Source organism: Mya arenaria, chromosome 7 (assembly GCF_026914265.1).
Source record: "Mya arenaria isolate MELC-2E11 chromosome 7, ASM2691426v1".
Classification (NCBI taxonomy): domain Eukaryota; kingdom Metazoa; phylum Mollusca; class Bivalvia; order Myida; family Myidae; genus Mya; species Mya arenaria.
Window position 1 is genome coordinate 63117938 of NC_069128.1, and position 13601 is coordinate 63131538.

Genomic DNA, 13601 nt, shown 5'->3' on the forward strand with positions numbered 1-13601 from the left:
AATTTGCTCTTTCCAAGACAAAAAATAAAAAAAGTTGTAAAAACGGTAAATCTTTGAGAGTGCAGCTTTAAAGTGACTCGATCATGGTTTGTAAAGTGCACCTTTTAATTACGAAACAAAGTTTGGCAAATCATAAGGAGTGTTAAAAGAAAAAATACCTAAAGCTGGAACCCTTCAGCAAATGTTGATATTTGCTCAAATATCGTCTTTGAATACCAGGAACATACTTAAGTCCAAACTCAAACTCAGTCTCAACTCATTTTACCATAAAACAACAGAATTAATTGAAAAAAATATCAATGATTTTACACATTATAAAACCGCATTCTATCATAAAATAAGTTGATTATAATCTTTGGTCTAGATTCCAAGGGAAAAATATTCTATAGTAAAAATGTACTTGAATACAATTCTTTGTCTTTTTACAATTACTCAAGTATATATTTTGCTCTAGAATTAGTTTTCTTTGCAATATTGTCAAAATCTTTCAATGACATATTCTATGAGAAAATACATTATCAAAAAGTATACAGTGTGTGTATACTACGTGATAAATTACGTCATATATGCTACGTCGGAAGGCAATATTTTGCTTTAAATAAAGACTTAAATCAAAGATAACTTTTCGCTTACTTAACCATTTTTAATGAAACAATGGCCAGTCTATGCAGCTTAAAGAGCCCCACCTTTGTTTTATAACCGGAGTTTGATTAGGTGATTAGTTTCATCAAACACTTCGACAAACCTGTTTCCCAAACAATGTTTTGACAGTGCTCCGTCAGACGGCCGTATCGTGAAAAGGTTTGTCGAAGTGTTATGAGAAACTAACCACTCAATCAAAATTTGGTAAAAGACCGAAGGCGGGGCTCCGTAAGCTGCATAGACTGCGCTATGTTTCAATTAAAATGGTCAAGAAAATGAAAAGTTATAATTGTATTAAGTCTTCAATCGAAGCAAAATATTGCCTACCGACGTAGCATTTATGACGCAATTTATCACGTGGTATACACACACTGGTATAAAAGCATACAAGATTTTGAATAATACTTTGCTGTTATGCGGTAAATTGATTTGAGATTGAGGTTGAAATTGAACTTGAGTATTTTCGCCATATTGGTGCCAGAATTTTCAAAAGCGTTAAAGCTGCACTCTCACAGATTTACCATTTTACAACATTTTTATTTTTCGTCTTAGAAAGGGCAATTTTTTGCATAGGTATCTGCAAACCAATGATATAAGACTGCTGACAAATGATCAGATCGCAGATTTTCATATTTACATTCAAAAATTAATGTTTTATGGCTAAAAGCGTTATTAACGGTTTAAGAAAAATGCATAAAACATCAATTTTTGAACTTAAATATGAAAATCTACGATCTGACTTCTTTGTCGGCAGTCTGATATCACTGGTAACCATGCATTTTCGCATAAATTGGCTCATTCAAAGACAAAAAATAAAAAGGCTGTCAAAACGGTAAGACTGTGAGAGTGCAGCTTTAACAACGCTATTGAAAATTAATTATGGACTGTGGTGTTGCGTGATTAAAGTGATTTTACCAGCGTTATTACGACGTCATATGAAAAACTGTTTCCTGTCTATAAATAGGCATATATAAATATCGATTTTGATTCTGTTTTCAAAGTTGCTATTTGTCCAATCATGGATGGTTGATTTATAGATTACATAATATGTTGATTTCTTAAACAGGAATACCAAGGAACAGTGAAGCTACTTACAAGTGCTTCTAGTAGACCGTAGTCTAAGTTGTTCAGAGTTCCAGGATAGAAAGGTATGGTCGCTCTATTTGTTAAGGGTTTCTTAGATAAAAGCACCAAGGCCGGCGTGTTGATTCTCTGGCCATCTCCGACTGGGACTGGGTTACTACATCTGAACAATGGTCACGTTGCGAATGCAATCCATTATAACTCTAGTGGTCATAGCATGTTTAAAGTGATACACTTATTAAAAATACATACACATGCATAACAAACTAAAAAATCGGATATCAGAAAACATTAATCATTTAAGTGACATTCTATTTCAAAATCAATACATACACATTTATACCAACATTTTCGAGTGATAAACCTTTAACTACATACTAAATAAGGTATTTATGAAAAATATTAATTACTGATAACAAGATTGTAACCGTGTATTGCATAGATGCAAACGCAAAAAATAAAATAAATGACGGTGAGTGTTAAGAGATTTGCTGTGATCTACAATCGTTTCATAAAGTAGAAATACCGTGTTTTCTGCAGCTTTCTTTCAAATTAAACTCTTTATCCTTCATAAGAACCATTTGTTTTCGACATTTATTCATCCTTTTTTATATATTTAAACAATTTCATTAATTCTGATAAATCTTATTTGGGAGTAAGAGTGCATCTTTAGGAATATAATTTCAAAGCATCACATTTGTGCGCAACGCTGTTATCTTATTCTGATTGATCTGCACTTAAACATACGAGTAAATCAAGCTAAAGTGGTTAAAAAAATACATATTACTTGCGTATATTTAACAGTAATATAAAAGAATTGATCGCGTGCATGGGGAATATTGTGTGTTTTGGTTAAGTTGTTCCAAGTGAAGTTAATTGTGCCATGAGATTGAAAACTAAAAAGAACAACATAATGTTTTGACATAAGTCCACATGGTTTGTGCTATACGACAACGACATTGGTAAACATTCTAAAATTCACTGAGATTTCCGAATAGAATACTAAACACTGCTAACTTAACATATATGAATCCATCTTACGTGCTAATTGCAAGTCCAACAGCCGTTGTCCTCAAACAAATGATACAGTCCTGTCCGCTTACAGCTGTTAAAGGGGCATATTGCGCCAGACAGTTCGTTATACCACAGTTTATCAACTCCGCCCCTACTTGTCCCTTCGCAAATTCTGTTGGACACAGTGACTCCAGACATCCGAAGAAGCTATTTAACAGGCTGTAGTCACACATTGGAACTACAAAAAAAGACAAGAACAAAGCTTGTAGTATTTCGAAGAAAATGCCAGCCTTAGTGCAGTACAGTAGATGGTATTACATCATAAAAGTATTCACTATGGAGCCATTGAGTTTGATCTGATACTCACTGACAGAAATTCATATTGACCGTTGCGCAGCCGAGTTCAAAATGATACTTTGCCAGTGATGATAGGACCATAGTCAAAACCCGTTGGCTCGAACTCACTTGGCTCGAAATCCTCATTGGCTCGAACTATATGTAAAGGACCGATTTCTTTATACTGAAGGTATACGGATGGTAAACGTTCCCGCTAGGCTCAATTTTTATGAGGCTCGAGATATTTTCACCGGTCCCTGGGAGTTCGAGCGATCGGGTTTTAATTGTTTATGGCTTCCTAGCCAAAATATGTGTTATTATATTCCGATTCATCAACAAACAAGAAACAAACAACATAAGCAACACTTACTCAAGACAAAGCTTAAAAGCGCTCACATAATGTTCTGCTTCATTTTGCGTCTCTACACCGAGAAAAGTGTGATTTGACGCCCAAGCTATTTCGGCGCTAGCGTTTGTTTATTTCTGATGAATTTGTATCAATGTTGTGTTCGTAAATACACCATTCTTATGAGTAAGGAAAGAACAATGTCATGAAATATGATATACTAGTAAAATAATTTCATCGCCGATCGTGTTTTTAATGCATCATTCCATTGTAACCACGGCCCCTAGGGCTTGGGAATAGCGGGGAATTTGACCTTCGGTCCAGCCAATCCCGGGTAAAATCCCCGCCATGCGGTGACAAACAGCTGGTAAAATCCAACATGTCAATTACAGCACGGGCCCCCAGGTCATGTGAATAGCGTGGACTTTTACTTTCGGTCCAGCCCTTCCAAGGTAAAATCCCCGCTCTGCGCAGACAAACTCCTGGTAAAAAGCCTGGTAAAAGCCGCTCGAAATGCCCCTGCACCCCGGGGACATTCTATGTTAGGCCCATATCCCGCTATTTTCGGCGCGAAAACAAAACCACCACGTTTCCCCGGCACTGCGGGGCCACTTTGAAGGTTAAAACACGGCCCTTTCCTCCCGCTATCCCTGTTATACCCCCGGACTGGGGGGGGGGGCGTGGTTACAATTGACTGGTGCATAACCAATGAGAATTTGTCTATCTATATACAATGTACTATATTTTTATTATCATTAACTCACATTGAACGAAACGTGTTAATTCGCGATTATTGACGGAGCTCTATAACACGTATTGACACATAACTATTAATGCGTAAATATGAAACAGTGAAAACATCACATGCTGAAAAAAACGTATTAAGCGGCGTCCTATTATTTTAAAATTTACGCATAAAACACTTTTGACAAGCAGACATGATCTCCGCCAACACCTACGGAATTAGCTGGAGTTCAGTTATAGAAGATTGCTTTTTTGGGTAATATTTAATTGTTTCTACACGGGCCATTTTCTCAAAAATACTTAAGTCTGTTTTAACATGATTAAGTTAAGCCCACTATTTTTGTTTTTCTATAATTTGTGAAATATTTACTATTTTGGAAGATTTTATACCGTTAATTGAAGTTATTTGTCTGATAATTATGAAAAACTTATTTATAAAAATCAGGTTAAAGTAAGAAATTTTGCTTAACAAAATAAGCTACTTAAGTCTGTTAAGGTTCGAGAAATCAGGGACGCCAGATCTTAAATTAACGTTTTATGTGTCCTGTCAATGAAATTTAAAGCTACACTCCCACAGATTGACAGTTCAGACTTTTCTTTTCATTTTTGTCGTAAGTCAGCTGATAGTGGCATCAATGCCTTCACAACAGTCATATAAGAAAACTAACTGATTCGAATTGTTTGGAAAACTGCCCCAAAACCGATTTTTCTAAACGCGTAAGAAACGCATTTAGCCATAAAACATGCATTTTTTAACGTTAATATGAAAAATGCGATCTGATATTTGATCAGCAGTCTTATATCACTGGTTTCCAGATATTTGCGCCAAAATTGGCTCATTCCACTACAAAAAAATCAAAAAGTTGTCAAAACGATCATTCTGTGAGAGTACAGAATGTACTTTATTTAAAACAAAAAACGGTTTAAATGATACAAACGACAATATTTAATAACAGGGAATAGATTGTTTAATAAAATGCAATAATTATTATTTGAAACTAAATTATCAATATAATAGGTAAACAAAAATAACCTCTTAGTGCGTCGTTAATGAAAATAGTGTCGTCCTTGAAGCTATGAAGCGAGCTGAAGGAATGTGGGTATACAGCATTCACACCATCTACCAAGCTCTGCACATCATCCTCAAACATTACCTTTAAAGCACGAAAACAATTTTTTTTATTTCAGCTAATACATTCTCACTGTATACCATGGTCTGTACAACAACCTCGAACATTACATTCAAAGGACAAATACACATTTATTATAGCTAATACATGCCCACCATCAACCAGGATCTGTACAGCAACCTAAAACATTGCATTTAAAGCTTACACAAACATTTATTACAGCTAATACATTCCCACCATAAACCAGGCTATGAACAAGTACCTCAAACATTACCTTTAAAGCACGATTTTTTTTTGTATTTAAGCTAAAACATTCCCACCATAAACCATGCTATGTACAAGAACCTTAAACATTACATTCAAAACACAAAACAATCATTTATTACAGCTAACACATTCCCACCATAAACCAGGCTATGAACAAGTACCTCAAACATTACCTTTAAAGCACGATTTTTTTTTGTATTTAAGCTAAAACATTCCCACCATAAACCATGCTATGTACAAGAACCTTAAACATTACATTCAAAACACAAAACAATCATTTATTACAGCTAACACATTCCCACCATAAACCAGGCTATGAACAAGTACCTCAAACATTACCTTTAAAGCACGATTTTTTTTGTATTTAAGCTAATACATTCCCACCATAAACCAGGCTCTGTACAAGAACCTTAAACATTACATTCAAAACACAAAACAATCATTTATTACAGCTAACACATTCCCACCATAAACCAGGCTATGAACAAGTACCTCAAACATTACCTTTAAAGCACGATTTTTTTTGTATTTAAGCTAATACATTCCCACCATAAACCAGGCTCTGTACAGCAGCCTTAAACATTACATTCAAAGCCCACACAAACATTTATTGCAGCTATTACGTTCCCACCATAAACCATGGTCTGTACAGCATCCTCACTCATTTGTTCAAAGCATAAACAAATATTTATTGCAGCAAATACCCTCCCACCATAAACCAGACTCTGTACAATATCGTATTTAGTTTAAAAAAGTAATTTATGGCTCAAATAAATGGAGTTGAGAAGTATATTGTTTGGTTCCGGAGTATGACGCATGTCCAAAACTGCACCCTAGAGTTGTGCCTCCTCTAACGCCAAATCCTAGATCCGCCACTGCTATTTACTAATTCATAGACCAGGCCCCAATATCACGAAAATACTTAAGTCAAATCTCAAACTCAGTCTCAACACATTTTATCACATAGCATTAAAATTTATTAAAAATCACATGTGTTTTTTAACAGTTTTATAAGCGCATTCTATCACAGAATATTCTGATAAAAGCCTTTGGTCGAATTCCAAAGTAAATATATTTACAGCCAAAAAATATATTTGAGTACAATTCTGTATTTTTTATAAAATACTCAAGTATAATTCATGTTCAAGAATGAGTTTTCTTTGAAAAAATGACAAAATCTTTTTATCAACACATTCTATAAGGAAATACGTTTTCAATAAGTATACAACTTGCAAGATTTTGAAGAATATTACGCTTTTATATGGTGAAATGAGTTGAGACTGAGTTTGAGATTTAACTTAAGTAGTGTTGTGATATTGGGGCCTGTTCATTGACACTTCTGTCAGGCCATAAAGTAGAACTAGTCGAATGTAAGACAATTTAAAGGTAACAATGTCTTGCTAATGAGGCCCTAAATCACTCAACTATCCTCAAACTACTGTGGTATGTATGGTTTAAATGTCGGAATGTGTGTTAAAAGTCCCGCGCCGAGTAAAAAATCTGACTATTATAAGTTAAAAAAAAAATAAAAATAAAAAATATTCAAACCTCCTGCAAGCAAATCACATCGGATTCTGACTGCAATAACTGTTGGATAATCTTGTCTCTCCGTTCAACCTTGTTCACATTAGCAGAAACGTTTCTCACAGTGATCGTTGGTGGTATTCCTGGCACGACATCGGCTTCCTGTATATCTTTGTTCACCAAGACTGCATTGTATGTCAAGGCCTGAAATGTGCATATTTAATATTTAAAATCCTCCGGTCTTTTGTATTGTTTTAAAGTGTACACCGTACGTACGATTAGCATCATAACAAGATTTGCATGCAGTTTTAATTGTTATTTTCGCGTTTGTTCTGGAGGAATGAATTCAGAGAAAACTGCAAATAGGCGGTCGAAACCTTTTCGTTAAGACCTTAAACACCAGCCCATGGCACTGGCACTGGAATTTCAAACTCAATCATTTTTTTAAAAAAATATAAAAAAAATCCTATATTTCCATACTTAAAATACAATAACAAAAAAATGTGAAAACATATTAAAAATATTTTGTTTCTAAATATGCACTTTGTACAGTATATATATTGTTAGTATAAATATACAGTACACAATCAATATTTCTTTCACATTTTTGGCTTTGTATTTTTAGTCTAGAATTATGAGATTTTTTTTATTTAAATAAAAGGATTAAGCTTGAAAATCCGGTGCTAGCGGATCTGGGTTACATGGTACATGGTTCTCGCACTTGTTTACATAAAGTTTTATAAACATGGTATAAGTAAAACAGTTATTTCCTTAAAGTTATTAATTAGAACATTTTAGTGATACAGTCAAAACTCGTTTTGTCCAAGTCGTTTGGACAACGGACAAAAAACGTCGAGATAGCGAACATTCGAGATAACCGAAATACAAAAAAGTGTATAACTGAACCGAAAAAAGAATGAAAAAAGTTCTACATAACAAGAACTCCGGTTACTCATGTCGAGTAACCGAGGTTACCAACAAGTGAAATGTTAGTTGTTATTAACCGAAGGTCAACGTAGGGTCAATTCGCATGAGTTGTTTATCGCTCTTCTAAATTTCTATTGGTCAAGTAAATTCTCGCTTTACACGTAATAATCCTTTGTGGTAAAGCTTTCTTTCGAATCAAGCCATCGTCAGTACAAGGTGTGTTAAAAGTTTTAATTTCATCGTCATTTAAAAAAACAAACAAAAAAAACAAAAAACTATTTGATATTAATTATATTGCTTCGTCAAAATTAATTTTATAAGTGATATGTAATATTTATCGGCTTCACATTATTATTGGTTTTCATATGTCTAGTCATGATCGATATTTGCTCAGCTGTTTTTGACAGAGCGCACGTGGTCACCGGTATACTACTTAACTATACCTTGGTTTGTTACTGTAAAGCTGTATGGTAATGATAGCTCCCGCTTAATTATCTGAGCTGAGAGGACGCGTTCTGTCATTCGGGTTTTTGTTTTCAATACTTGACTTCAATATGCATCTTTTCGGCTCAGGGGAAATTAAAATTTATAACTGTGTGGGACAAGTATATTTATTATGCAATAGTGATTTAGTGGCTCCGGCCTTGTCATAAAGTAAATATTAACTATAAGAACTGTAAGTGATATAAGCTGTGGTTAAAATAGATTTACTCGCTCATGGTTAATCATGCTGTCATTTCCTTGTTTACTTTTCTTTTCGATTTATTGACATGTCTGAGACGGATCTTCGCGATATCATACACGAGCTGCGGACGGCCAAGCGCGCCAGGTTCGAGACGGCCACGCCGGTAACAGGGACACAGTCCACGTGCACACAGGTGAACACCATGAACGCACCGCCTGCCAGCCACGTGGTTCAGCCGTCATGAGCACCGACAAGCGCCGCGACATTTAGTGCCACATCATACAGCGACTCGCTACCCATGAGGTATTCGGACGTGCAGGCCGCCCAAAGCCAGAGCACGGAGTTTACTACGCCCTTGGTGAATCAGGCACATTGTGAGCAAGGTATAACCCCCATAGTTAATGTACCTTTAGAGCAGGATGCAACCATGTATATGTCGCCAAGCATACACAGCCATTTGGGAGACTCGTGTCGGCTTCCATTAAATCTAAGATTATTTCTGGTAGCTATGTCGATTTTGCTCAATTATTAGACCAAGATAAACCCGTAAGCGCTCTAGATGATGTGAAACAATTATCAATAGGCCCGAACGGCGAAATTGCGCTTAGAGCCAAACCAAATAAGTCCAAAATATCAAACATTGAACAATGGACCGACGCCTTTTTTGTATATAGCTCTTTATTCTTAAAGAAAATGAAAATGAAAACTTGCAACTCTTTACCGACAGTGCGGGTAGCGCTGAGTTGGGCTGTGGGTATTTTTTCAACGGCAAGTGGGCTTTCTTTCAATGGCCCAAGCACTGGATAAAAGATAATGTCATGAAGGACATCACATTTCTCGAAATGGTCCCAGTTGTTTTAGCCGTTTACTTGTGGGCGCCGCTGTTGGCAAATAAGCGAATCATTTTTCGTATAGATAATTTAGCGCTAGTCTCTATAATAAACAAGCAAACAGCAAAGTCAGAGCGGGTCATGAAGCTAGTGAGAAGATTTGTTTTGAAATGCATGCAGTTTAATATTTTCTTTAAGGCAATGCACATTGATACACATGCAAACGAAATTGCTGATTCCATTTCACGCAAACAGTGGCAGAGATTCCACCGGCTAGCACCTTTACATACTCGCCAAGAACAACTGCCAGAAAATTTTCTGTCGCTGATCTCAGAAATGAAAGTAGACGACTAATATCGTCGTCATTGTCAGTTAACGGCCATTAGAAGTTGCCAGACGAATACCCCGAAGAATCCAAGTCCGGCTAGGCTCCCATAGACTATATGAAAAAATGTATTTTGTGTCTCCTAAGCAGAATGTGTAAACTATCATGATACCTTGCTTTTGTTGAAAGGGTTTGTACGTTGAACACCGCGTCAATACCCGTTGTACTAAGTACGCCATACTTCTATTGGTTAGCGCTCGGCAGCACCTTTTCTATCCAAATCTTAAGCAAATTTATCATTAACCATTTTAAAGTGCTTTCCGAACATTGCTTTTCCGTGACGGAATTCACTTACATTTGCTAAAGAATGAATACTTGTAATTGATAGTTGATACTGATTTGCATATTTGCTGAGCTGAACTAAATTGTATTGTTTAACTGCTGCAATAATTGATTGCTTATTTTCAACCCTGAGGCTTTGGGGTAGGTCGCAATGGAAGACGCCAAAGTTTGGCAGGTGACCAGTTGGCCTTTAATCGGGTCAACATTTTCGGACCATTTTATTTCAAAAATTCATTTTGGGTCAAGTGGGCCCAAAATTAGTTTTTTGCGCTATGGCCATTTGGGCCTAAATAATTTGTGCTGTGGTCAATTTGGCCCAGATATTTATATATGTGAAAGGGGAGTCTCGCCAAACATTCCAATCCTTTTAAATGTAAATGAACAAAAATAAATATGATGAAATGGACAGCTAAGTTGTTTTTCTTCGTTAAAGAAATTTAATGTGTAACATGGAAATAAAGTTAAGAAAGCGTCGCCTTATTCAGGTTTAGGAAGAGTATGGTGTCAAATTAAATTGGTTTTGGTCAACTTTGTTGATAATTCCGGTTACTCATGTCGAGTAACCGAGGTTATCAACAAGTGAAATGTTAGTTGTTATTAACCGAAGGTCAACGTAGGGTCAATTCGCATGAGTTGTTTATCGCTCTTCTAAATTTCTATTGGTCAAGTAAATTCTCGCCTTACACGTAATAATCCTTTGTGGTAAAGCTTTCTTTCGAATCAAGCCATCGTCAGTACAAGGTGTGTTAAAAGTTATGGAATTAATTTCATCGTCATTTAAAAAAAAACCACCCTACCCCCCTGCATATTTTAGGCAGCCGAGCAGTACGCTTTATATACAAACATTAGCATCAGACGCATTATATTATCATTTTTCGATGTAAATAGTTGATCTCTTCTGTTGTGTTGTTCGAATATTTCAGTTTTGCCATTACCATCGCTCTATTGAATGACGTAAAACCGGGGAAGCTGGCGACCCAGTGCAGAAAGTTCAATGTGCGCAACGGCCATTAGAAGTTGCCAGACGAATACCCCGAAGAATCCAAGTCCGGCGAGGCTCCCATAGACTATATGAAAAAATGTATTTTGTGTCTCCTAAGCAGAATGTGTAAACTATCATGATACCTTGCTTTTGTTGAAAGGGTTTGTACGTTGAACACCGCGTCAATACCCGTTGTACTAAGTACGCCATACTTCTATTGGTTAGCGCTCGGCAGCACCTTTTCTATCCAAATCTTAAGCAAATTTATCATTAACCATTTTAAAGTGCTTTCCGAACATTGCTTTTCCGTGACGGAATTCACTTACATTTGCTAAAGAATGAATACTTGTAATTGATAGTTGATACTGATTTGCATATTTGCTGAGCTGAACTAAATTGTATTGTTTAACTGCTGCAATAATTGATTGCTTATTTTCAACCCTGAGGCTTTGGGGTAGGTCGCCATGGAAGACGCCAAAGTTTGGCAGGTGACCAGTTGGCCTTTAATCGGGTCAACATTTTCGGACCATTTTATTTCAAAAATTCATTTTGGGTCAAGTGGGCCCAAAATTAGTTTTTTTGCGCTATGGCCATTTGGGCCTAAATAATTTGTGCTGTGGTCAATTTGGCCCAGATATTTATATATGTGAAAGGGGAGTCTCGCAAAACATTCCAAACCTTTTAAATGTAAATGAACAAAAATAAATATGATGAAATATTTAATGTGTAACATGGAAATAAAGTTAAGAAAGCGTCGCCTTATTCAGGTTTAGGAAGAGTATGGTGTCAAATTAAATTGGTTTTGGTCAACTTTGTTGATAACATCGTGATAATGGACTTCGACATAGCTAGTTTCGACTGTATAATTATACATTTGTGATTGAAATGTTTATGTTTAATTTAAAAATACCAACCTTAAATTGTACTTTCTCTTTTTCAACTCGGTTACCGGGAAGTAATTTCGCAAAGGCAAGCGGCAGAAACAGCAGTACAGTGAACTTCATCTGAAGTATAACGTCTATTTTATTGTGTTTCTTTTCAGTTTATTATAAAAAATGGAATACACAGTGGATATTATAATACTTCTTTCATATAAAACTCAGTATCCTTCATAAGAATCATTATTTCTGACAATTATTAATCCTTTTTGGTATATCAAATCGATTGTAATGATTTAAGTATATCTTATTTGGGAGTAAATCAAAAATACACATTCAAAACGTTAAAAAATACTTACGCTTGCTCACACAACGTCCAACGTGATAACTCAAAATAATGGACGATTCATATGAACATATCAATTGATCTTTCAGACTATAATTAAAATATTAATAATTGACTGGCAATTATATTTTATTGGTTTTATCGTTTTCATATAACCAACCCTCCGCAGGGAGTTTAACACATATTTTAAACAATACTAATACAATTTTGATATTAACTGCTGAATGCTCGATCTTTTCTTTTTTTCAGACTTTATAACATTTTACATTTTATAACCGATCACAATGTATATGCGCAAAATATTCAATTTATCAATGATCAAGAGTCATCTTTGACTTGTATCATTGTAATCATTGAAGTACATGGGGTTTACTTATTAGTTTATTATTATTTGTTTTATTATTAGGTTTCCTAAAGTAAATGCATACTTTGATAAGATTTGCCTTTTACGTTTTTACTTTATTCAAGATTGTTGGGATAAGAGTGAGGTTTGTGCACGTAAACTGGTTTACCCCCACCCCCATCCCCCAGTTAATTTACGTTTTTCTGACCGTTTCAAGGCGGTTCCTAACAATCCTTGATAAACACACCTAGTCTTTATATAGTATATATATGCACAGTGTTGTTTGTGGAGTTTTGTGCTGTTGTTCCATGTTTCTTGTTTGTGAATTGTTGTGGTTGTGTTCAATGTCTTTGGCGTTTACCCTGTGCCATCAAACGGGGTTTATGATAAACTTTTGGCTACTGATCTTGTTTCTGTAATTTTTCATATAAATATGGTATCATTGTGTTTATCGTGTGAACTAACAAATTCGAAGTAAACTTTCTTCTGTTCTGTTCTGTTCTGTTCATTTCTACATCTTTCTCTCTCTCCTTCATTATGAGGTCCTCGGCCATTTTTATCGAAAACAATATTTATGCGAAAAGCTACAGAAATAAGCTCAGTAGCAAAAAATATAAACATAAACCCGGTTGAATGGCACTGGGTTATCGCCAAAGACATAGAACATAAAATCACAAACAAGAAATATGGAAGGACAGCACAAAACCCCACAAACAGCACAGTGCATACATACTATATATATATAAAAACTAGGTATATTTATCAAGAATTGTTAGGTACTATGGACGGTTTACATACTCAGAAATCGGTATATTTAAGTCCGCTGCAAGATCGCGTAGTAATTTATTTTAACAGTT

The 13601-nt window shown here is 35.5% G+C and overlaps 1 protein-coding gene across 1 annotated transcript in view; it reads left to right on the forward strand.

Moving 5' to 3' along the window:
- Positions 1-12071, forward strand: part of LOC128241523 (nicotinamidase-like) — a 48251-nt gene extending 36180 nt beyond the window's left edge. The window contains exons 8-9 of the mRNA XM_052958492.1: positions 1709-9081; positions 11119-12071. Of these exons, the coding sequence (XP_052814452.1) occupies positions 1709-1759 (51 nt within the window). The 3' untranslated portion in view covers positions 1760-9081; positions 11119-12071. The remainder of the gene's footprint in view (positions 1-1708; positions 9082-11118) is intronic.
- The last annotated feature ends 1530 nt before the right edge of the window (positions 12072-13601 follow it).